The sequence below is a fragment of the Ciconia boyciana genome, chromosome 3 (assembly GCF_034638445.1).
Source record: "Ciconia boyciana chromosome 3, ASM3463844v1, whole genome shotgun sequence".
Classification (NCBI taxonomy): Eukaryota; Metazoa; Chordata; class Aves; order Ciconiiformes; family Ciconiidae; genus Ciconia; species Ciconia boyciana.
In genome coordinates this window covers 64,591,089-64,616,611 of record NC_132936.1, presented here as the reverse complement: position 1 = coordinate 64,616,611, position 25,523 = coordinate 64,591,089, and the positions used below count along the sequence as shown (strand labels likewise).

Sequence of the window (25,523 nt, the reverse complement as noted above, 5' to 3'; positions counted from 1 at the left end):
TTCTGAGCTGTTATCAGGCTTTCAGTAAACTACTCATGTGGTTGCTATGAGGAATAACTAACTGTCAGGGTCTTATTGCTGCATCTCTCTTCATGTAATTCCATGAGACTGGAATTGTACATTTCATCTGCCCATCTTCCTGTTTAGGTACCTAGCAATGAATTCACTCTCCCTTTCCCCAACACTGGTCAGCAAAAAGCTGAATTATCTTATCAGAGATGCTCTGTAAGTAGATCATACACTCCATCCATTCTGATGTTTCTCTGAAATGGCAGGTCTTGGTTTATCACGGGACAGGTTGTTTTCAGGTTTCTAAAACTTGGAAGTATCTGAAACCTGTAAAACTCTAAATGGAGCGGTGTACTGGCTGTTCAAATATTGCACCCTTGAAAAAGTAGCAAGGCCTAATGTTATGATGGCTGGCGTCATGTTTCACTCATTTCAATTGTAACCAGCACTTTTTCTTTGCACCACCCAAAATAAAAACTATTTGTCAGCCTTAAGCAGTGGTAGTCACAACAAAAGCTACTTAGAATTGAGAGAGTAGTTATTTTATCTGGCAATAACTGTGATTTGTTCAGGTGCTGTAATTAGTTTGAATTCTACCACTTGGCATCCATCCTCTTTTTTGGAATCCTTGCTGACATAGGCTTTGGCCTGCAAGAAGATCTGAGCATCTGGGATTAGAAAAAAAATAGTTGTCTAGCTAACCAAAATAGAATTTAGAAGCTTACAAATAACCTGTCTTTCAAAATACAGTTTTGTCTTTTCATAGGCTTGATGTGACAGTCTTTTAATATATTTTGGAAAGCTATAGAAAAACATGAGAGTTATGTTTTTGGGTCACATTACTTGCTGCTTCATCTAAATATCTTCCTTTTAAATTTTTTTCATTTTTGAAAACTTGCTTTGGGAAGAAATGCAGACATTGAAAAGGAGAGAAAACTATTTCCAACTGCAAAGGCTGCTTTGATATGGCTTCTTAGACAAATACTTCTCTCCAGAACTTCAAATATTAGAATTTCAAGGAAGAAAACTTGATACCAATATAAAATACCATATTTGCATTCCAGTGTGACCTTTGCATATTGGCACTAGTCATAGTACTTCAGTGTGAAAGTGCTAGATGTTATGCTGATACTGAACTGAAGTTTATCTGAAAAAAGGGAAAAAGATGGAAGAGAGTCTTAATCTTGATGAAAGTTGTCTAATGCAAATTAACTGTAAATATATGCGGCTCAATACATGATTGAGGCATAAATGATCTGGTGTACTTTATAACATTCAGATAATTTTAAATAACTTATTAAAGTATGTAGAAAGCTTTGTCACTGTGATTCTCTGCATAATTGCTTTCTATCAATTTGATTGTTTTCAGTCAATTTTTATGAAGTAAAATGTCCCTGAAGAGACATTGGAGAAAATAATTGTTCTGCCATTCCAAAGTAGATTTTCAGCTTGAACTTAATGTACTATTTAAGGAATTTTAAAACATAGAGCCTTGTGTTCAGCCTTATAGAAATGCACTTACCTTTCCCAGTAAAAGAAAGCACAAATAACTGTAGTGGCTATTTTTCTGTGGAATAGTTCGTGTGTAATCACCTTTCTCCATAGCTACGTCTAAAGCAATGATGACCCACTAATTTTTGGAATTTAGGGAATCAAGTGTATCTTCTTATAAATGGTATTCAGCTTGTCAAGATAAGATGTTATATACTGGAGCTTGTCTAAGGCTATACTTGGTGATACACTACAGCTGCTTTCGTAGTGTCAAATCTAAAATGTCATGATTGTGTGACCTAAGGCAGTTGTTTGATATAAACTTGTCCTTCTCCTTCAAGTGGTTTAGAGTATTTTGATAGGATAAGTTCTTGTGAATAGACTTCATACGGAATTGTCTATCCATTATGCAGAAGCGCAGGTAACCATCTGTGCCCCTGCAACTAGCATGGCTGGCATAAACTAAGTTCTTTGCATAGCTAATTTGAGAAACGTGCTTGTGTATCCAGCCTTGATGCAAGACACTGGCCTTGGGTTGTGGAACCATAGCCAAAAACAAGTGCTCACATTTCTGTTTTGGGGTCTCACAATCAAGAGAAAAGCTTGGCTTTGGGCCTTATGAAAAAGGTGTCAAAATCAATCAGTCTGCTGCCGTACTGATTACATAGGTGGGTTCTGAAACTGAGGGAAAAAAGGGAGACCTATAAAATGTCCCATGTTGCTTAGTGCTATAATGAGAGGCTAATTTTGCATTCAGTCTGAATATTTCCTAGGTTTAATTTTTTAGATCATAACTCTAACTGCTTTGTTCAGTAGACTGACATACTTGGACTGTATTGTTTCCTGAGATACAGGTAATACAAAGGGACTAATGCAATGCAAATACTCTTATGCAGACAGAAAATGAGAAGTAATGTCAAATAAAAGTGGAGATGTCATGATGTGGGATTCTGAAGTACCGAAATAAGTAGTTTTGTTTATAGAAGTTGAAGAGAGGAAAACTGGCAAGTTAATTGTGGTACGTAAACAGAAAGCGGAGAGTGAAAAGTTCACACTGGATGTGGAGACACTTGAGTCTGAGAGCCTGCATGAATCCCTTCCATAGAAAGCAGCCCGCAGCACAGTGGTACTGCAATTGGGAAAGATTTCCAGTTTTCCAGGGCAAGAAGCCTCTTCTCCTTGGATAAAGTTTTAAATACAGTATTTCGTAGGTATTTTCAATATACTGTAATGGTCAGTGGTTTGTATATTGAAGTTTGCCGTGATATAATGTTGTCACACCTGTAATAACTGCTGCTGTTTCTGTCTTGTTGCTCACATTAATGCCTTACCATGGAGCTCTGTCAGGCAGTAAGAAAGCTTTTGCTCTCTTGAAGATGCTATTTAGCATTTGTGTTTAGTGGTCATCTTTGCCATAACAGGTGAAGAATCATATTGTATATTCTCAGAATGCTTGTGTAAATTGGGAAAATATCCTCATTTACAAATCAGAGACAAAAAGAGTGAGAGACTGTAAGAGAATAATATATTTAGGATTATTTACTATTAGGATTAGTATGGTGATCTGTGGGAGAACAGGGTGTTAGAGAAGGGGAGTTGGGGAATCCAAATCTCTTTAGTCCTAGATGCCTTGTTTTATGCATAAACCAAATTTTCTCAGTATTGATAAATGTGACTTGTCTGTTATGGCTTTATATAAGTATTGCACCTTAAATTGCAGCTCAGATATGCTTAGTATCTACTCTTTATGCTATATTGCTGTTCTCACAATAGAACATCACTACGTTCAGCTGCAATACTTGTAGTGTATGTGGAAGCTGTTTTAGGATTGATGGTTCAAAGTTGACTTGGGCTTACTTCAGAGACAACCAGCTCTCTGTAGTTGTTCTGCACAACTGTCCTTTCCCTCCCTGTTAAAAGAAGTGGCTGTGGGAAGCTTTTGTTTATCTGTTTCATGTGTTTTACAAGATTATTTCTTATCTTGCTTTTGTACACAGTGCTTTTCAGGCAAGGTGTTCAGAGCTCGTATCTGTGCAGTTTGTATCCAGCTGCTTATTGCTTCCACCTTAATGGGCTTATCACCTACTGTTTGTCTGGGGGTTACATGATAGTGAAGGGAAAACTCAGTTTCTCTCCTGTATTTCTATGGATTCTGTCATTTGCATTCCTTGTGTTTTCTTTTTTTCCCTAGTGTGATTGCTGAAGAAAATGGCCATGCTAACACACCTCAGAAAGGACTGTTAACTGAAGACACCAGTGTAGCTTCTAGGGTACTTGAGGCAGTCTCAAAATCCACTCTTTCACCCCAAGTGCTGCAGGTTTCAGAAGAGCCGAATACGGTGCCTACTCCAGTAAAAAAGCCAAGCAAGACAAAACCACAAATAGATGTGAAAGCAGAGTTGGAGAAGAGACAAGGAGGAAAGCAACTGCTTAATTTGGTGGTAATAGGTAATACTGATAAATTACATTTTTGACAAACATAGAGCTTAAAAACTATGTTGATTGAACCTGGAAGTGGTACAAAAGCAAAACTGTCCTCTCTCCAGGGAAGGGAAATCTCATACTGTTTTCAGTCGCATCTGCTTGACCGTTATTCTTTGGAAGGAGTACATTCAGATGTCCTTGACTAGGACAGTGAGGGTGACGTAGCTTCCTTTTGACAGTATAGTAAAATGTACTTTGGTTTGGTTTCATTCTTGCAGTGTGCTCTTTTTAGTATGAATTTGGAGGTGCTATATGGCTGTCATGCTAACTGACTGTTTCAATAAACTGTCTCTCTCTATCTCTATCTTACAGGATTGTGAAATTCTATGGATTGCATAAGCATTATTAATGCATGTGATTTAAATATGTTTTAGTATATTTCTTCTTGTACTATATTTAAAATGCATAAATTAATAGAATTGATATAATATTTATTTCCCTCCATAGGACATGTTGATGCAGGTAAAAGTACTTTAATGGGTCATTTGCTCTACCTTTTGGGAAATGTGAACAAAAGAACTATGCACAAATACGAACAGGAGTCTAAGAAAGCTGGCAAAGCTTCGTTTGCCTATGCATGGGTCTTGGATGAAACTGGAGAAGAAAGAGAAAGGTAGAAATATCTTTTAATGGGAATTACCTTTTTTTCCTGAAAGAATAGCATTTGTTAGGAAATATCAATTTACTAATAATTCTTTGGTAGAAATATTCTAAATGTTTAAAGATATTTAATCAATATGTATTAGCAAATATTTTTCTTTGTCTATATGAATACATGTTATCAAAAGAAAAAAATAATATCCTGATTTGGTTATAAGAAATGTTAATGAGAAGTTGAGTATTTCTTCATGTATTTCTATGCTGTGGAATGCAATGTAGGACTACAATACGGAATGCTTCTAGTAGCTGAGTTAGTTCATTTAAAGATGCCTTACTGGTTTATTGCTGCCAAATTTCTCACAGTTTGGTTATCATTGTATGGGAACGTTCTAGATCAAATTTTTCTATGAAAGGGTGCCAGAATTATAAACTAAGCACTGAAATGTCAGTTCATCGGATGTGACTTACATTACGTTGAATATAAAATCTCTAAACTAGATTAATAAATTATATTTATATTCTTTATAAACTGCCTTTAATTTATTAACTTGAAATATGAAATTTAAAATTAAATTTTATCATATTGAAAAAGTATGTAATGGGGAAGCAGTGAAGCTAATTTTTAAAAAAGAAATCTGTAAGAACTTTTAAGAATGGGAAGCTCTTACCATATGGGAAGCTAAAGACATGTTATTCTGTGTTCACAAAATTAATTAAAAAAGGAATTTTCTTATGTGTTTGTTTTTACAATCCCTTGTTACCCATGGTTTCATAGAATATAAGCTCTTCTGGTTGGAAAGATAACCTTTACAATGTAAACTGATGCTGAAGAACATGGAGTAAGGCAGTCCCTATTGAGTAACTTGTTTTTAAGGGCAGATACTTTTGCAGTGTCCCTGTATATAGCTAGAATTTTGCCTGTGTGAGTCCTTTCATTTTTGAAGTGAACAAACAAACCTGAGTGGAGGGGTGTGTGTTGGGGGGTGCAGGTACAGGGAAGGGGGGAACAATCACGAAGCGACCAAACACAAATTTTAAAAGTAGCCTTACATCAGTTAAGCCTGATGATATCAGAGTGGTAGTGTTGTGACATTACAGTCTCAGGATGTAAAAGAGGAAAAGCTGATGGGGGAAAGGTCTTTTTCTTAATCCCTGTAGATGTAGCTGGGTATAAAACGGACAAACTTTGAAGATCAATTCCTTTCACACATCTGTAACAGAATAATTAAACATCATATTAAGTATGTTATTTTATTAATACAAGCTACCTTTGATAGGATGTAATTAACATGTGAAACCAGAAAGAGAGACAAGTATTGCCTGCAAAAAGTAAAATGTTAACAGAAAGTAAAGTTTGTGGAATAATTGTCATGAGCCTTAAAAGTTATATCCCTTGGTCTATGATTTTTAGGATACAACAGTTGTGCGTTTAGCATACCAGACTTCTCTTCAGATTATAAATTTTAATTATTAAGGGAGAAGTTTTCTGAGTTGGTATTTTTGATTGATTCTGTTTTCTCTTTACTTTGGGTTTTATATTTTTAAAGAAAAACTTTCTGGAGCCATCTGTAAATGTTTGGGGTTTTGGGGAGGTTGGTTGGTTTATTTTTTTGGTTATTGGAAGTAGCATATTTTTAAGCATCTGTGCTAATGTGAGTTTTGTCCCTTGAAAGTGCCTGTCTTCATTGTCTGTAAAGGGAGATACAGATGACTAACCCAGATACAGACATGGGCATGATAGGTGTTTGCATTTGATCAGATGAATCCTATCCTATGTGCTGTGCAGAACATGTGGTTGTTAGTGAGATGTGGAATTGAGTCAAAGCACTGGGATCTCTCCTTGATAATCAGTAGTTCTGGACGTGGATCTTTGCAAATGTGTAACTGTATTCCTATGTTCCCATACCTTCTATTTTTTTATTCTTGGCTATGTTTCTGTTACTTTATGATGCTTTTTTCTGAAGAGCTAAGTATTAAAAGTAGAATTAGTAATGATTTAAATATGCAGGACAATTTTCATGTTCTCACTGTGCTTGTTGGGACGTAGTCTATGGGTGCATGGAGTTAGTACTGTGATTCTGGGTGCTTATTTCTTTGCGACTAGAGTTACTGAAAGGCAGCTCTAGAGGTCTGCTTTTCCAGCAAGCAGGTTTCTTTCAATTTTTTTGTGCAGGCTAAATCAAATGAAAGCTATGACGTGTATAATTTCATGATTGTGTTTTTAATAGCTTACTTTATATCTCTATGAAGCTTTCAAAGCAGTTTTAATAGTGTGTTGCATTTATGCTTTGTTTAAAGGGGAGTGACGATGGATGTGGGTATGACCAAATTTGAGACAAAGACTAAAGTAATTACACTGATGGATGCTCCAGGCCACAAAGACTTCATTCCAAATATGATCACAGGAGCTGCACAGGTAGAGATGATCTAAAACTCTTTTTCTAATAGCATTATTATTTATAACTTTTTCTTAAATTGGTTTTCTTCTTCTTTTACAAATCTAAGATGAAATGGAATCCTTGATGGTGCTAATATCTTTGAGGTTTTCATGAGTTTTCTGAACTTAAAGAATGCAGAAAGTCAGTTGCTTTTCTTTTTTTTGGATGTTAACTTTTTGGAGGAGAGTTTTATTAGGGAAGTAATTTGAATGGTAAGTTGCAGTTTGATAAAATCAGAGTTGAGCTTTGAAAGCTATTCAAATGTGGCGTATGCCTACTCAACAAGAAGTTCTGTGAAAGTGGTCTTGTAGGTAAAGATTTTAACTGGTTTTGAGCTTAAAGAAAAAGATTTGGAGAGGTCAAACAAAAGGCATTCTTCTATTTAACAATGTTTTGTATATGGGATGAGAAAACATAGATAACAAGGGTTATGCAGAATTCATCTGTGTTGTCAGTAGGACATTTGCAGAGACTACATGCCACTTGCTTTAGGAACAGTAGGTAAAGTCAAAAGCATTGGGCACTACCCATTGGATTCAGTATGGCACTTACCGTTCTTATACAGGTTAGTTATTTAATTTATGGAAATAATAAATCAGAGGGGGGGGAGAATAACGTGGTTACATGACATAAAATGTGTGAAATTTTTTCCACTTAAAGGCACCCTTTTTTAAATAGTAGAACTGATTCTCCAAAGTAGAGGTGTAATCAAAGATTTTTTTTTTCTGAAGCTAAGCTGCTGTGTAGAGGTTTTTGCTTTGTGCATGTCATTACAACCTGAAATGTGAGTTTTATCTTAAGATCTCAGTAAGGATGGGTACTGTTAGTATGATTTTCCTGATAGAGAACTGTACTGTAGGAAGACTGGTTTGCCCCAGATTCTGCTCTAGCTCTGAACCAGAGCCTGGGTAAGAATTCAGACCTTGTGACCCAGTGGTTAGGCTGCAGAATAGCCAGAAGTTTGCAAATTATGGTGTAGAGCTTGTACAGTCATCTATATTGTGGAGCATATGTTGTAGGAAGTTCAGGAGTTTTAAAATTAAAAATGGATCTTTACTTTCAGAACAGTGGAAAAATGTCAACTCAGCCACGCCATTTTCTTTACAATTTAAATTTAGATTGGTTTGTCTTTTGGGGGAAAAGTTATACAGGCAGAAGTGTTAAGAGAAGACTTGCAGATCCACCAGCAGTTCTATCAGTTCGGCAGAAGATGGGGCTGGCCAAATACGACTTAGTATCTCTGTGTTCCCTCAGCCCTCAGGATGGTGTGGGGCTGGTCTGTTCTGAAGCTTGTTAAGGAATCACTGAAACTTTGCAAGTTTCTGTTGCCTATTAGAGTAGGCTCAGCGCTGAAGCAATGGGTGGAAGAAAGCACACATGGAAATGGCTCTGATGCCTTTTTATCGTGGAGAATTCTGTTAGGAGGTGAATCCCCAAGTGCTGTTGTGCAAAATGCAAATCAGCCTTATCAGGGCCAGGATCTGGCCTTTGATACATATGGTTAATTCACGTAAGTCCCGAGGGTACGGTTTTTATAATTTAGAAAATACAGGATGTCCTTTTTTTGAGGGAGAAGTTCACCGCAATGCACTTCTGAGGTTGAGAGCTGTGGGGAAATTAATCCCTCATCCTTTTCCCGTTCTCACACTTGCACTGTCTCTGAACTGTGGGGCTTTCACCCCTAGGACAAGGCGAGGGGAATTCAGAGCCAGGACAATGTACTGTCTCTGTTCCTTCTCCTGGCATCTTGAAGCATAAGCATGTAAGGAAAGGAAGAAAGTACCACTTTTTCTCCTCTCTCTTTCCATTATGTCCATCTCATGAGTCCTGTGAAATTGTCTTACACCTGCCTTTTGACAGCAGTACCTTTATTGTTCATGTCTGTTGCTGTTGCTTGGTACATGATGATGGTCTGTCTGTTACTTACCAAAGCAGGAAAAGTAGAAGAAATACTAGCAGCATTTAGGGTTAACAGCAAAATCTGTGGTTTTTCCCTGTGCTTACATGCTTACTTTTGTGCAGTGCTGTAGACTGTGTGATACCTATTTGCTCTTAATGCTGGGGCAGAGAGTTTGCCTAGATAATAAAGTAGGCTACTCCATCTTTTCCACGTAGTGATTTTTGGCACGCTCCGGTGTGTTGAGTGGACTGTAAAGCATCCACATCCAACATGCAGTTGCCTGGTTGTCCCAGTTGGGAGGTGATTTATCTGTAATTTTTGCAGCTTCTCACTATGAAGGTGTCTAGACTGAGGCAGGGAGAACTGCACATTGTGCTCATACCTGTTCTTAAGCTTCTGGAGCACAGGCAGCTTTTGTTTAGTTAAGGTCTGTGCAGCACATCCATAGAGGGTAGTTTGAAGACAACAGGTTCCTAAAACCGACTTGGCTTGTGTTTAACAGAAAATGGTGGTTTATGGCATGAGGTGACATAATGCCATAATACATCACTGAAGTGGGCATGACACAGATAGGACTGAGCAGTTTCAATTACATTTGAAGCACATCAGGATTCCTCCCATGTAAAGTACATTTTGTGTGAAATGTTGCTGATTGATGTATTTACCCAGATTATTTCCACCTCTTAACCACTTTTTATTGTATTTTTTTTAATCTAGGCTGATGTAGCTATTTTGGTTGTGGATGCTAGCAGAGGAGAGTTTGAAGCAGGGTTTGAAACAGGTGGACAAACTCGAGAACATGGATTATTAGTGCGCTCTCTCGGAGTAACACAGATAGCTGTTGCAGTCAATAAAATGGACCAGGTACATGCTTCATTTTTTCATTTAATTGAAGGGCTTCCATCTATGTTTAAGGATCAATATTGACCCTAAGTTTATGGATCAATATTGTGAAATTAATAATAAAGTATTGTTTCTTTCTTTGATTCTCAGCTCCGTCTCTCATGTTTAGACTTTACAATACTTTTCTATTTATTTATGGGTGTATTTTCAAAGCACAGAGGGATAGTTTTGGTGCTGAAATGAATAGGGATCCCTCTTGTACCTGTGAAAATCTCACATAAGCAGTTAACCCAGTGGAATCTGCAAGGGCATCTTGGTGGTCATTCAGGTCAAGACCCCAAGAGCTTTGTTTAAACCTGTAAGGTGTGTTAAATATTACTAGTTGTGTTTTAGATTATTACTGTGTGGTATATATTCTTGCTGAATCTGAATTCTGTGTAAACTTAAAAAAAAAAGTGTTGTTCAAGGACAAATGAAACTAACGGGGCTTGCAAGTTAAGTGGTGTGTTGTTTGCTATCAGTAATTGTTAATGTGTATGCTCTTATGTATTCAACTATGAATCCACCTGGAAATCTCATAAATTCATTGGGTGCTGTGTGTGAAGCACACCTACTGGTACTAAAGAGTTGGTGACATGCAGCTGTATGTTTGAGTCATGGTTAAAAATCTACAATTTTATTATCATAATCTGTTTTCTATTTTAGGTCAATTGGCAACAGGAAAGATTTCAGGAAATTACGAGTAAGCTCGGCCAATTTCTTAAACAAGCTGGCTTTAAGGTAATATAAATTTCTGAGGTCTTTGTTGCTTTGTTCAGGCATTTGGGTAGGATAAGCTTTTCTTACAGTCAGGTTATTTTGTGTCACTTTCCTGCTACTACTATATGCACATAGTGTAGAAGATTCCTTTTCTTACTGATAGGGTGTACATGGAGCCCTGGATAAGGTTAGTCAGTTCTTTAATACTCTTTCTGTCATGATCTTTGTTTAGGCTTGTTGAATCTTTGGGGCACTCGCTTCGTTTGTAGTTTCTTGGGATTGTTGTCTGCAAAGCAGAACAGACCAAAGATCATCTATCTTAATGTTCAGGATTACGTGAATGACAGTAGAGAGTTTTATACCAGAGCAGGTGTCATTGTGGATTATGAACTCATAAGAACACTCTCCATTTGCCATCCTTGACTGTTCTTCTCATGTCTCCTCAGTTCCAACTACTATCCATTTGGACTGGCTGCGGCCTTCCTGAAATCCCTATACATAAACCAGCAATTCAAACCAAAGTTTTGCCTGTCAGATAGGGAATTGGAGTTTGTTACCTGAACTCAATTTCTGGTTGTTAATGTTGCGATCATCATGTTTAAGTATCTCCAACTCTTTGTTGGAGCACTGTAATCAGGCAAGAGGTAAACAGAAAGGAAGTGGATCCGCTGAGTAATGTGCCTTCTCCAGGGGAAATACGAATGTGCCAACTGTTCTCTTATAGCTTATATGCGTAATATTGAAAAAAATGCACCTCCTGCTTCTCCTAGAAGATCCTGTTGTTAATGTATGCTTAACTTCCGTTTGTTTTCTTAATTAGGAATCAGATGTGGCTTATATCCCAACGAGTGGCCTTGGTGGTGAAAATCTTGTCACAAGGTGTCAGTCAAGTGACCTCACACAGTGGTATAAAGGAAAGTGTTTGTTGGAGCAAATTGGTGAGTGCACTTTTCCTCATTTAAAAACTAATATATCTTAGTCCTGTGTATGTCAAAGCTTTTATTTTTGGGGAAATGTGGGACAAAGTCTTTGGAATGCAATATAGTTGATTTATCCCAAGTGAGAAGTTGTTGAGATAGTTATTGAATACAGACATTCTAAAAGGTCTTATCAATTTATTTGCAGATTCTTTCAAGCCACCACAGAGATCAGTGGATAAAGCATTTAGGTTGTGTGTTGCGGATGTTTTTAAAGGTTGGTTGTTTTTATAATATTGTCATCATCATTTCACTGATATTTAACATAAGTGTTTGAAAAATGATGTAAAAATAAGACTTAAAGTAGGAGCTTTATGTGTATCAGTAGTCTTGAACAGGAATAGTAAGTTTTCAAGCACTGTTCTTTGTCCAATTTTAGATAGTACCGCTGAAGGAGAAACACACTGGAAAAGAAATTGAGGAAGAAAATCTGCATGACCAGCTAATTGGCTATGTAATGAGTTGATGGTTCTGTGGGACAGAATTTGGAAGTTTCTCTTTCCCAAACTGGTTCTTGTTGTCTAGATGAATGTTTCTCAAACTTTTTACAAGTGTGACTTTAGGCTCTTTTACCTTCTACTCCTAGATTTTAAAAAAGTTTGACTTGTTCCTTTTATGTTCATTGTTGTAGCTGTAAATAATGATAAATTCCTTCATTTTCCTATAAAAATTGGGGGGGGTGAGGTGAAGGAGAAGGATGGTGGTGGTCAGACACTTATAACCAGCCAAGGATTTAATGAAAGGCAGCTAGCTATTCCCTAGCACTAATAGAGATACAGACAGCAAGTAACTATAACCAGTTTTTATTCACATTGTCTGGAGAAAATAGACTGCCTTGAGCCCTTAAGGTTTTCATGGTAAACTTGATATTTTTTTTTCAGTTAAATGCATTTACATTTACAGGTAATTTAGAAGAAAGTAGGTTTGTAACGCTCATCCCATTTGAAAAGTTCCATAGGTCCCTTGAGAAATGTTGCATACTAAATGGCAGCATGATTTGAAATGTTGTAAATACTTGTAATCAAATATTATTATTGAAATTCATATTTTAAAAGAAACTTTACTTTACATATAGGGTGTTTATAGGGGAAGTACAAACAAACCAGATCAAAATACTGATTGTAATTGGAAAAGTCAGTTTTGTGCAATTTTCATGTGGGACTTTGAGAAAACACTAGATGCTGTACATGCCCTGGGTTATCTGACTTAAGATACTGAAGCCATGATGTTAAATATTGAAACCTTGCATGAGAATTTACCCTAGTGTGTCACCACTGGTTTCGTGATCTAGGCTGTCACTGGTTTGGTTGGTTTTTTTTGTTGTTAATTTATGAGCTGTGGGAAAGTGTGTTAGGATTATTGATTGAGATCTTTCAAAATATTATCACAACTTTTTTGTTGCAATAATCATTTTTGTGTTGAGCTCAGTTTCACAAAATGAGCAATTTTGACTAAATCTGTTCTGTGGAGAAGTCTGTTTTTTTGCTAAAGTATGCAAAAAAATAATGGCTTTGGAAGGGACTCAATTTACATATGCAGGGTTTATCACTAAATGTGGCCTTTTAGGTGTTTTTTAGGCTATTTTTTTCTTACCTTGTGATCTCAAAACTTAATTAACTTGGATGCCACCACAGGAAGTAGCTGCAGGTATGAGTACATGAAACAACAGTTGTTCTCAGCATTATTCCAGTGCTTGTGCATGCTCAGGAGGAGCTGTCCATAGATGTGTGTAAAAAGTGAGAGTGCTGAGTGTACTCTTACGTAGTTTGGAAAACCCCCCTTTTTTTTTTTTAAGGTTACCCACACATATGATTCATCTACCTCAGCCTGATTTTAGCTGTTGTCCTCCATAGCTCTCCTAATATTCTCTCCAGGCAAACTATCTCCTAATCCAAGAGGTCCCTGTAAGTGCCTTCACTGCTGCATCAGTCCCCACTTACGATATTATACTGCTGTCTAGGGTATGACTTAACCTGACTTTAGAAAAGCCTTGTCCAGCAGCGAAATCCTGATGACAAAGAACATGTCCTGGCAGAACCTGAGTACCATGATACCCAGAAACCAGGCCATTTTTTATGCCCTGATTCTGTCGCCCACTATCTATTTTGTACTTGCATTGATTTTGTGGGGAGCTGAAGGAACTTAACGCTCTGCAGGAAGCAATCAGCATGGGAGAGGGTGAAGCTTCAAACACCACACTGGTTTACCAAGCCAGAACTGGTGATGATGTGAAAAAAAGAGAAATGGTTCTTGATTGTGCTTGGGAGTGGTTGGGAAGCTGGAACCAGTTCACATTTCTGGTTGCCTGCAAGTGCTTGCAGAGCCAGCTTCAGGTTCTTTTGTGTACCATATTGAGGTGTTCTTTGTTCCATGACTTGGGGATTCTTTTTCTGGCAAGTATCTGCTTCTCCAGTTTTCTCTTCTTTTGACATCCAATGTCATCTGTTACTTGACTTGCATTCATCACATTTGTTTGAATGAATAGAGGAAAATTAGCTTGCAGGCATACTGGTAATATTTTTCCAGCTAGATAGATGGAAGCATTCATCAATAATGGTGATGAATGCAAAAGAGCAAGTTGGTAGTATGTGACCTCAAGATTTGAGGTCAACTTGCTCTTTTTAATTCAGCTTTAAATTAAGCTTTTAATCTAATGTGACACACAAAATACTAAGATGCTTGCTTATCACTGAATTCTAATGTTCAGCAAAAGGTATATTTGTTGTTTGTATGGATACTGAAAATGTCAGTGTAGCATCACTTCAGAGGATTCTTTTTAAACACACCTGCAAACACATGCTAAGGAGATGAGGCATTTTCTTAAGGTGTATATGCATAAATGTGCACGTGTAGCACATCTATTGAAAATAACTGACATATTCAAATAATGAACGGAGTATTAGGACATTGAAGAAGAATAACTTTGCAGACCTTTTACTCAGAAATACTTAAGTCATCCACAATTATAATAGCTCCTCATATTAAATAGGACTGAATCAATCTTTGACTTTCCAGGAGTAAAAGTAATATGCAGACAGAGCATGTAGGATTCTGACTCAGTTAAACAGTAAATGGCATAGGAATTTGCACCTGTATGCATGAGAATTTTTATGAGAAGTCCGTGGTATGTTTTCTTTATCTGTAATTGTAGTGAGAAAGTGCTGAATTAAATAAAATTGCTAGAAATTAAGGGGCTTAATCTAATATTGAAAAACTAAAAAATATTTCTTCATGTACCTACATTTGTTTAAAGAAGGATCTTTCTCCCTTAGTTCTGAAAAACATAAGATCTAGAGGTTTTGAATTTGATGTTTCATTTTCATTATGATGCACAGCTGGCTAACTTGCAAGTACTGAACGCTCTACTGGGGGGGGGGGAACCTGTCTTCATTATATTAAAAACTTATCTATGCAATGCTGAAGGGCTAACTTGTTGTGGGAAATTGACCTTGTTAGGAAGTTTTTTTTAAGTTATTACTGTGTTTATTACAGACCAAGGATCAGGATTTTGTGTGACTGGTAAAATAGAAGCAGGCTATATTCAAGTTGGAGAACGACTTCTGGCAATGCCTCCCAATGAAACTTGCACTGCAAAAGGTACAGTCTTCAGAAGCGTGTTTACTTTCAGGTCAATACTGGGCTAGAAGCAGTTACTGAAATGGTAACAGACTGTCAAACTGATACTAACTGTCAAACATAAAATGTGAAAGCATAAAACGAATTTCTTTAGATGTGACTGTGTCTGTATAAATATGTCTATGAAGAGTATGTGAGATCTTGCTTTTTTTTTTTTACCATATCAGATAGTCCAAATGTTATGGCCTCATGACTTTTGACATTGCTTTATGAAGAACCTGTAAAAACGTCTGAGTTCCAGCAGCTGCATATACTGCATATAAAAATATGCAGTAAGGGAATCATGAATATTCAGCTTTGCTGTGGAGTGTTACTGCTGTTAGGAAGTGTGGGGATCTTAAACAACCTTTAGAAATTAATCTTATGAATTAGATGTGAAAAAGCTTGAGAATTAAGTCTCTGCTGTTTGTTCATGAGATTTGTCACTGATCCTTTCATAATATACAAACTTTCAGGATATAATTGTCCTGAGCAACTACAAAAGAGAAGAAAATTTGATTTAAATTTCAATACATTTGATTTCTGAAAAGAGGAATAGCTAAGTTAAGACATTAAATGTTTAGCTGTTTCCTGATTAAGCTTGCTGTCTTTGTATTGCAGTTGTTTTTGTTTCATATGCAAACAGAAAGATAAAATTATGATTTTCCTACATTGACCAATGAATAAAAAATTAAGCCATCAAAATAAATGAATAGGTTTCTATATCTAACTATTTAGCCTGAATTCAGCAATGTGCTGGTTTGACTGTCCTGTTCTGTTCCAGAACCAGCTCGTTCAGTGCTAATTTGGGAAGCTCTTCAGTGTGCCTCTTTATACGGTTGTATGCACATTGTTTGCATGCACAGGAATGTTACAATAATGTGGATGAATATGGGTATCAGACCACTGTAGTCACTCCTCTCTTTTGGGAGTGGAGGAAGTAGCATGGAAAAAGATGTATTTTTTCTGAGTATCTTCAATGGTACAATTCTATGATTTTTCTTTTGTACTGCCTCTTGTATGGCTGAAATGCAGGTGAAGGTTGGGGGTATTCGTTCATTAAGCATGTATAATTTATATTTAATGTAAAGAAGAGATAATTTATCATACAATATTTACTAAAGGTAGTGTGCATATTAGGATTCCAGTTTTTCATTTCAAGAGGCTGAGTCTCACTTATTCTGTGAGAATGACATGTATATGTGAAATAATTATCAACACTGCTTAAAAAACAGTACTTAACATGCTTGTAGTTGAATGATGCTTTCTGGCATGTTTTTGACAAGTGGTTTTGGGAACAGATTTGCAAATCAATAAAGACAATCTGTAGCAAAATAGAACTAGATCCTATAAATGTATGCAGTATTTATAAAAAGTGGGGGTTTTTCTTTCCTTCTTGGTGTCTACCAGAAGCCTCAGAATGTTAAGTCAGGAGCAATTAGTTTTGTCCTCACCCACCAGCCAGGTTATCTTTTAAAGCAATTAAAAGACATCAAAATCAGAATAAAATTACTTCTAAAGATGCTTTCTAATAGACGCGATGTCGTGAACGAAAGGCATCAGTTACGCTTTTTTATGAAAGAGTCAGCAAACCCACTTAAGGTAAATGAAAGTTGACATAGTACCATTAAAGTATATGAAAGATGCGGTCTAGGGTGTGCATGTGCCTCAAAGGATGGGTGGGGCAGATACGGAGATATTAGTACTACGGCATTTTCAGGACTGCGTCATCTGCGCTGTGTGACAAGTGCCAAGTCCCCTCCTCTGGCTTAAATAAAGCCATGTTATTGTGCAGGGTGGGGTGAGAGAATAGCGAGTCCTCACCAAGGGGAAAAAAAAGCTTCCTCAGTCTTCTCGGTTAAAAAGCTTTTACTCTCAACCCATTCATACTGAAAATTGATGAGTAATGGTTGATGAAGCACAAATGGCCCAAACAGAGCTGTTTGTTTGTAGCTCAGAACCTAGGTACTTCACTGTGAGGTTCTGTTCTTACTCATTTCCAGGAATCTCACTGCACGATGAACCAGTTGATTGGGCTGCAGCAGGAGATCACGTTAGTCTCACTTTGACCGGCATGGATATCATCAAAATCAAGTGAGCAAAACTGGGTTTCAGTCTAAGTAACGGTTTGTTTTTAATGAAAAGCTTTATAACTATTACACTTGACAATCAGCGGTTTACTTGAAGAATGATGTGGCTACCAGGATATTTAAAACCAAAGTGATGCATATCACCTGGCTTGCATGTAAAAACGTTGGAAACATCTGCTACATGTACAACGGCAACCTCAGAAGAATACTGTTAGTTTTCATACTTTGCCCTAGTGCTGACACTGGTAACCTTCAAAGCCTTTTTCCTTAAGACTTGTCCTTGGACATTTTAGTTGCTGAATTGAGTAAATCCTTATTGCTAAATAAAACAGAAGATTTTTTTAAGAGCTTATTGAATCATAAATCATTCTAACAAAACATATCCAAACAAATGCCATTGCGTACCAATAAGTAAATCTGGACAAGTGGAATAGATGGAAACTGTTTATTCAACACATTTAGCTGCTTGTAACATTTGTTTTGGTAAATGTTTTTCTGACCCTTTTTTTGGGGACTGATACATTCAGTGAGACACAGCAAATCTCTTTGTGCCCATTTCAGTCTACAGGTTTCATGCTAAGTGTTAGCCTCAAGCTTTTAGGTGTCAGTTGTTGTTCAGGCTAGAAAATTGGATCCATAATTTGTTCAGCTTCTTTACATTCCAGTTGGAGTTGAGACAGCAAACTTTCAAGCTACCGTTTGAAAAACTCCTTGCATTGATATTTTTGCAAATTTATGCTCTGTTTTTAAGCGAAAAGTACAGGCTTTTCTGTATTGCCATTTCATAATGGGGTGTGATTCTCTGTGGTAAATGGGGAGGGGAAAAAGTCTTGTTGTACTTGTTGAATGAAGGCTTGAGTCAATTTGTTACCTTGACATCATTCATCTTTTGGAGATATGTTAGATTTGTCAAGAAAAGGTATGAAGCTTTAAGTCCTCTTGATATTGATGAAATTCGATTACATCTGATGTATACGTTTAATCATGCTGTTTGTTCTCTTCAGTCATGTTTTTCTGGGTAGGATTAATTTTCCTTTCATTTTAGACGGCTAAAACTAGCCACTGTGAAAAAGCCGTGTCTAACCTACCTTACTGGCTTGTAATGAGCAGCAGCTTTCTTGTGACTCCATGTAGAGTTTTTTGGAAATGAGTGCTGCTGAGAGCTTAGGTTTTGAGAGTCCTGATCACGGTGTTCGTTTATCCACAAAATAGTTGTTACAGGCAGCAGCACTGCAATTGTGGGTACCCTGCAGTATTATGTGCTATTGATCTGGAACAATTAATGTCTGAATGAAAGTCTAATTCTTCAAAGTACGTACGCACAGGAAACAGTGACATTTTTAGAAACTGATTAGCAATGGATGAAATCGTTCACTGAACTAGACAGACCTCTTCATGCATACCCTCAAAATACCGTAGACATTGTCTAAGAATTAACTTTGTTGCAGGCTTTAATATGGTGTTCCTGATTTCCCCACCCTCCCGCCCCAGGTTATATTAAAGTGGTGTTGTCTTTGCTTTGCTTGTCTTAAGTATTTATCTTTTTCCAGTGCAGTGATTAACATTTGTACGTCAAGATATATATCACTTTCTTTTGTTCTCCTCTCTTGTAGTGTTGGCTGTGTATTTTGTGATCCCAAGGAACCCATTAAAGTTTGCACTCGTTTCAGAGCTCGGGTTCTCATCTTCAATATTGAGGTTCCAATCACTAAAGGATTTCCTGTAAGTCTCTGTGAAAGTTCCTGTGTTCATTACAGGTTGCTCAGGGCTTTTCCTCTCCACGTTTGAGCCCCCGAATATGAGAGGCATTTAGCGTCCAGAAGTGGTTCTGTCTCTGCAGAGGAAATTGATTCTTCTGTAATTTGAAGAAGATGTAAGGGGCTATTGTGGCTGCTTATGCATATTCTTACTGGCTTTTAATACATAGCTGAGCTGTTTCAGAGAGCATGAGTTCCACCACAGTCAGGCTAGGCCATCCTTTAGAAAACTCATGCCTTGTAGGAGTATAATGATGCACTTAGTTGTAAGATACCTTTTAAAATAAATAAAGTATTAGTTCATGCTACAGAACTGCATTGAAGTGGCAAAAGCAAAACACTTAAGAATTTATGATGAATTAGTACATGACCTTTGTGTCATATCTATAGAGATCACAAAGTTCCTAGGAACTAGGAATAGTTACTGAATGTGAGGCAGAGACTCCTGTGAGAGAAGTTTTATAAGAATTTGTTTAAAAAAGCAATCTTAAGAGAAGTTGATGTTTTCAAGTAGTAACATCTAGGATTTCTGATTATTGTAGAATGTTTAATAACTGAAAAAAAAATTTTTAGGTGCTTTTACACTATCAAACCGTAAGTGAACCTGCTACTATTAGAAGACTGTTGAGTGTCCTGCACAAAAGCACTGGTGAAGTGACAAAGAAAAAACCTAAGTAAGTGTGTTGAATAGTTAATAATTACTCAAGAAATGGGCTGATTTTTGATTAATATACAGTATATCAAGCAGGTTCTATTATGAAGCAATAATGTGTCTATGAGAATATGCTTTCATTGTTTTAGTTGGTTTCATGTTTAGATTTCAGAGTGCTGTACAAAGTGAAAAACCTCCTGCTCACTTGGTAAATGCTGAGCACTTGAGATGTAAAATGACTTCCCTAAGGTCACTTGCAGAATTGCAAGTGAATCCTAGATCACCAGCTGTGCACTTAAAGGATTTTTGGGGGGTTTTTTTTGTTTGTTTGTTTGGTGGTTTTTTTACATTATCTCTTTTATTTCTGTAATAGCATGGGATCCTTGGTATAATTCTGGAGATGGGTTACTGTCTAAAATAAACTTGACTAGACAGTGGGTCAGAGAAAAAGAGATTTAGGGAGTCTTCCCATACAAGTTAAACTATGGGAACATCCCTCTAGTTATTTAAAGCTATATTTAGGTAGAAATGCTATTTGATACATACAATGTTATCAGAGTAATCCTTTTCCAGAAATTGCATGGCTGAAACTGTTGCTGAAAGGTAATGGGAAGAAAAATCATGACTTCTACAGAGCAGTGAATTGGCTCTTTAGTCATTGGGTTTGAAACAAGACTTGATTTCTACTAGACATGAAAAAACAGTTATTAGTGAGATAAATAGCTTCAAAACAATTTGCTAAATGTTGTGGTGGATGCCCTTCTCAATAAGTTTTTAAAGAAAACTCAGATGCCTTTTTAAAAGGTATGCTCCAGGCAAATGAGTTTGCAGTGTAGTGGCTTGGGTTATACTTGAAATCAAGCTTTATCATTATACTTTTGGCTTTTTAAGTTGATTTTTTCCATTTATTCACTGTTCTCTTTTTCATTTATGCATGCATATATTTATAATAGAGTTTTCTGCTTATTCACCTGCAGGTTCTTGACCAAAGGGCAGAATGCTCTAATAGAACTACAGACTCAAAGACCTGTTGCTCTAGAGCTGTATAAGGATTTTAAAGAGCTTGGGAGGTTTATGTTACGCTACAGTGGTTCCACTATTGCTGCAGGAGTTGTCACAGAGGTATGGCATTTTTGTAATGGACTTTCTATATTGTAAAGGAACGGTGTTAACTTTCATATAGCATTTAGTTTTTATGGTTAAGACCTGTTTTACACTCTTTGGCCTAGAAAGTGAATTTATACTGCTGAAAAAGAGACAGTGCTTCAGCAAGATGTGAGGAAAACTTGCCATGGTTCTGTTCAATTTATTAGGAACAAAAATTACTGTATTTAGAATTTTTGAATGTTGTGCATTTTCCCCCCTCTCTTGAGTTAAAAAATAACCCTTCACTATTTTAATGTACATCAGTTGTTCTGAAATCGAATTGCCTCTATAAATATACTGGAAGTAGTTTGTAAATAAGAAGTGTTGGCTATTTTTACTGTGACTAGTTTGGCTCCCAGATCTTTTTGTGTTAGCATTAAAGACAATTGTACATTTGATTCTTACTGATGCCTATAGACATTTTCTGATCCTGTGTAAGTGAGAGGAAGCAAAGGCTGTGGGGCTAAATATAAATGTTTTGCCTTCTATTAGGAGCAAAAAATATGAATGTCCCTCTATCTGTCACTTTAAAAAATCTTGCTACGATTTTTGGATTAGAATTCAAGTTCTAATTCTAGGCCTGAGGGAGAGCAGTATAGTCACATTAACTAAGTTCTGGTACTGAGACTTAAAGCTGAGGCATTTAATGTCAAAACTTGGAACTAGAGGGTGAGAATTTCTGGCTTCTGCCTAGGACTGATGTGCTAGGTCTGTCAGAGGCTCTGGGCCTTAAGGAGCTTTAATGCTCTTAACAATCTGTCTGGTCTTAAATAGGATCCAGAATTAGGGCTTTAATTTTGCACCCATTTTTCATTAAATTTAACTTGAAGTGAATGGGGTCCTATTTAGATCTATGATGCCCAATGTTTGTAGAATTGGGGACTAAATAACTCTTTGATTGTTATTTGGGAATTACTATTTTAGTATTTGTGATCTTGTTCCAGAGAATTTCAGAGCAAAAGGAATTATTTTTTCCACAGCTAACTATATCATGTTGAAAAAAGCTGCGATCGTTTTACATTTAGTACTTCACTTTTCACCATAGGGTTTTTTCCATTTGCTTATATTTTTAGATTAAAGAATGACAGTGATGCCAGAACTTCCGCTGTCCAACCAAAATGCAATCAGATATCCAAACTTCTGTTAAAGAATCCAGTTACTTCAGTTGAAGGAACAAGTGCAATTAATTGGGGAGATTATGATGCTGCTGATAGAAGTTAAATCGTGTGAGACATCTGGGGAGCCCTTCATCAGTCCCTCCCACTGCAGAACAAGATGCCAACTGACAAGGAACTGCTAATGTTGCACTTCTTGATCTCGATCTCATGTGTTTCTCCATGTGGAATTTAGCCCTTAGAGAGCTTGATTGGAAAAATCTTAGAAAGTTGAATTAGAGAAAAAGATGATGAATCATCATGAAACAAACTCCTTACTTCCAGACATAAATTGTTTACATATTTTCTTTGATTTGCTTTTTTGCTGCACATTAATTCAGTAAAGTAACTTTATTGGTCTAATATATTTTTAGGTTTGAGTTGAATGCATATTCAGGGAAAAAAAGAACTATTTACTTTGGTTTCAAGAGAATGGCATGTAGTATTATCCCGGGATTGTTTTCCCTGTCCCAAAACTTATTTAAAAAAAGTTTTCTTTTGCTGTGTAGTGGAAGCTGTGCCAACATTGGCTACTTTTATTTTTTAAACTATAAGAATAATAAAATAACTTTGTCTAAGCATAATTTTTGTCTCCATCTTTTGTGATTTAAACACTTCTAAATTGTGTTAAATCCTTCTTTACCTTCCATAAGTCAGAAGTTTCAGAGTAAACTTATGAGTTAAAATGTGAAACTGGCATGCGACTTGTCTTTCTGTGGAAATAATTTCAGTTTTTCTCATGTTACTCAGTGTAGCTACTACACATACACATCTCTCTCATCCAGACTTAGTGCTCTTTTGAACAAAAGCTGGCAGTTTAATCTTGGTCTGTATGCTAAAGCCAGATTGTTGTGCTTACTCAAGCCTGTAACTCCTTTCTGCTTTTCAGTAATAGGGCAGGTGAAACCTCCCAAGTGAAAAGAGGGTCCTTCTGCCACCTCCAGCATAAGCTCAGGACAGACACGCTTTACTACAACTTGGAAGATTTTTTTGGTTTTTTTTCCCAATAGGAAGTGTGAGAGGACCTCAGGTATTTCAGGACCTGTATGTGAGTGCGGGGTGGAAACAACTCTACTTTGACCCTAGTTAGTAGTGTGGGGAAGAAACTAAAGTACTTGCCTCCAGAGCATCAGTCACTGGGGTTAACCGAAGTAAAGCTGTGTCCTGTGTAGTGAAGAACACAAAAAGCCTATGATCGCTATTTAAAGTCATGTTATTATATATATATATATATATATATAAGGTCATTATTTAAAGTTCAAAGTCATGTACGGTCCATGCCTACTCTTCTCACATGTTTTTTTTGGTAGGTAACTTTTTTGCACTTGCATGCTTTAGCCCCAGTTCAGCAGATACCTGCACTTGACCCCATAGATAAATTGTACTGTTGACTGCATGCATATTTGTAGAAGTATCAGCAACGCTTTACGTGGAAATTACTTTTGTAAAATCTTAAGAATCTGAAATAACTGAAAACTGTTATTGCCAAAACTGAAGCTTATGAATTATCACTATTTGTTATGTCTTTTTATAGTCCAGAAATTGCATTTAAATACTTAGCAGTTTCAACATGCCAGCCATGAAGGTTTCAGTGCACTTGGATTCCAGAGATTTGTACTGCCAAGCTCCTGCATTGAACCTGTTCCTCTTGAACTTGCCTTCAAACCTTGAAAATGTTTAGGTTGCTTTTAAGTCAGGGAACAGCTGAAGTGCTACAGGCAGAAGAATGTGTCTTCAGTTTTAAGACTTCAGTAAATTCCTTGCTGTTTGTGGACAAGGAAGTGTGATACGGGATAAACCTCTGATAATCCTTCTCAGACATGGTTGCATTAAATTTTGAGACTCAGTATTCTGTGATGACAGAAAAGCTACTGCATGCTTTCCCATTTTGTACTTGGGAGAGCCAGAGGTATTACCTAATCCAGTTTCAACATGACTGCACTACCTTTCAGCAGTGATTTGAACTCTGCCCAGAGGCGCCAGTTGGTTGATGCGTAAATGATCTGTTGTTGTGCAACAAAAACATATCACCTGTATTCGATCAAAATATAAGGGGCAGGCAACTCAGGAGGACTACAAAGGTGTAGCGAGGCTGTGCAGGGAGAAAATTAGAAGGGCCAAAGCTGAGCTAGAGCTCAATCTGGCTGCTGCTGTAAAAGACAACAAAAAATACTTCTTCAAATACATTAGCAGCAAAAGGAGAGCTAAGGAGAATCTCCAGCCCCTAGTAGATGGGGGAGGGAACACAGTGACCAAGGATGAGGAAAAGGCTGAGGTACTTAATGCCTTCTTTGCCTCAGTCTTTAATAGCAGGGCCAATAGTTCTCTGGGTACCCAGCCCCCAGTGTTGGAAGATAGGGACGGGGACCAGAATGGAGCCCCCATAATCCAGGGGGAAACGGTTAGTGACCTGCTGCACCACGTAGACACAAGTCTATGGGGCCTGATGAGATCCCCCCGAGAGTACTGAAGGAACTGGCAGATGTGCTCACCAAGCCCCTTTCCATCATTTACCAGCAGTCCTGGCTAACTGGGGAGGTCCCTGCTGACTGGAGATTAGCTAATGTGACGCCCATCTACAAGAAGGGCCGGAAGGAGGACCTGGGGAACTACAGGCCTGTCAGCCTGACCTCAGTACCAGGGAAGCTGATGGAGCAGATCATCCAGAGTGCCATCACATGGCATGTAGAGAATAACCAAGGGATCAAGCCCAGCCAGCATGGGTTCAGGAAAGGCAGGTCCTGCTTGACCAACCTGATCTCCTTCTATGACAAGATGACCTGCTTAGTGGATGAGGGAAAGGCTGTGGATATTGTTTACCTAGACTTCAGTAAAGCCTTTGACACAGTTTCCCACAGCATTCTCCTGGAGAAACTGGCTGCTCATGGCTTGGACGGGTGTACTCTTTGCTGGGTAAAGAACTGGCTGGATGGCTGGGCCCAAAGAGTGGTGGTGAATGGAGTTTACTCCAGGTGGCGGCCGGTCACAAGTGGTGTTCCCCAGGGCTCTGTGCTGGGGCCAGTTCTGTTTAATATCTTTATCAATGATCTGGACGAGGGGATCGAGTGCACCCTCAGTAAGTCTGCAGATGACACCAAGTTGGGCAGGAGTGTTGATCTGCTCGAGGGGAGGAAGGCTCTGCAGAGGGATCTGGACAGGCTGGATCGATGGGCCGAGGTCAATTGTATGAGGTTCAACAAGGCCAAGTGCCAGGTCCTGCACTTGGGCCACAGCAACCCCATGCAACGCTACAGGCTTGGGGAAGAGTGGCTGGAAAGCTGCCCGGCGGAAAAGGACCTGGGGGTGTTGGTTGACAGCCGCCTGAACATGAGCCAGCAGTGTGCCCAGGTGGCCAAGAAAGCCAATGGCATCCTGGCTTGTATCAAAAATAGTGTGGCCAGCAGGAGTAGGGAAGTGATCATGCTCCTGTACTCGGCACTGGTGAGGCCCCACCTCGAATACTGTGTTCAGTTTTGGGCCCCCCACTACAAGAGAGACATTGAGGTGCTGGAGCGTGTCCAGAGAAGGGCAACGAAGCTGGTGAAGGGTCTGGAGCACAAGTCTGATGAGGAGCGGCTGAGGGAACTGGGGTTGTTTAGCCTGGAGAA

At 37.8% G+C, this 25,523-nt stretch overlaps 1 protein-coding gene across 1 annotated transcript in view; it reads left to right on the top strand.

Annotated features, from left to right (window-relative positions):
• Nucleotides 1-22,489, top strand: part of HBS1L (HBS1 like translational GTPase) — a 62,844-nt gene extending 40,355 nt beyond the window's left edge. The window contains exons 6-18 of the mRNA XM_072855901.1: nucleotides 3,692-3,948; nucleotides 4,432-4,597; nucleotides 6,883-7,000; nucleotides 9,640-9,786; nucleotides 10,471-10,545; nucleotides 11,345-11,462; nucleotides 11,650-11,718; nucleotides 14,994-15,098; nucleotides 17,120-17,210; nucleotides 18,820-18,928; nucleotides 19,537-19,637; nucleotides 20,593-20,737; nucleotides 21,835-22,489. Of these exons, the coding sequence (XP_072712002.1) occupies nucleotides 3,692-3,948; nucleotides 4,432-4,597; nucleotides 6,883-7,000; nucleotides 9,640-9,786; nucleotides 10,471-10,545; nucleotides 11,345-11,462; nucleotides 11,650-11,718; nucleotides 14,994-15,098; nucleotides 17,120-17,210; nucleotides 18,820-18,928; nucleotides 19,537-19,637; nucleotides 20,593-20,737; nucleotides 21,835-21,846 (1,513 nt within the window). The 3' untranslated portion in view covers nucleotides 21,847-22,489. The remainder of the gene's footprint in view (nucleotides 1-3,691; nucleotides 3,949-4,431; nucleotides 4,598-6,882; nucleotides 7,001-9,639; nucleotides 9,787-10,470; nucleotides 10,546-11,344; nucleotides 11,463-11,649; nucleotides 11,719-14,993; nucleotides 15,099-17,119; nucleotides 17,211-18,819; nucleotides 18,929-19,536; nucleotides 19,638-20,592; nucleotides 20,738-21,834) is intronic.
• The last annotated feature ends 3,034 nt before the right edge of the window (nucleotides 22,490-25,523 follow it).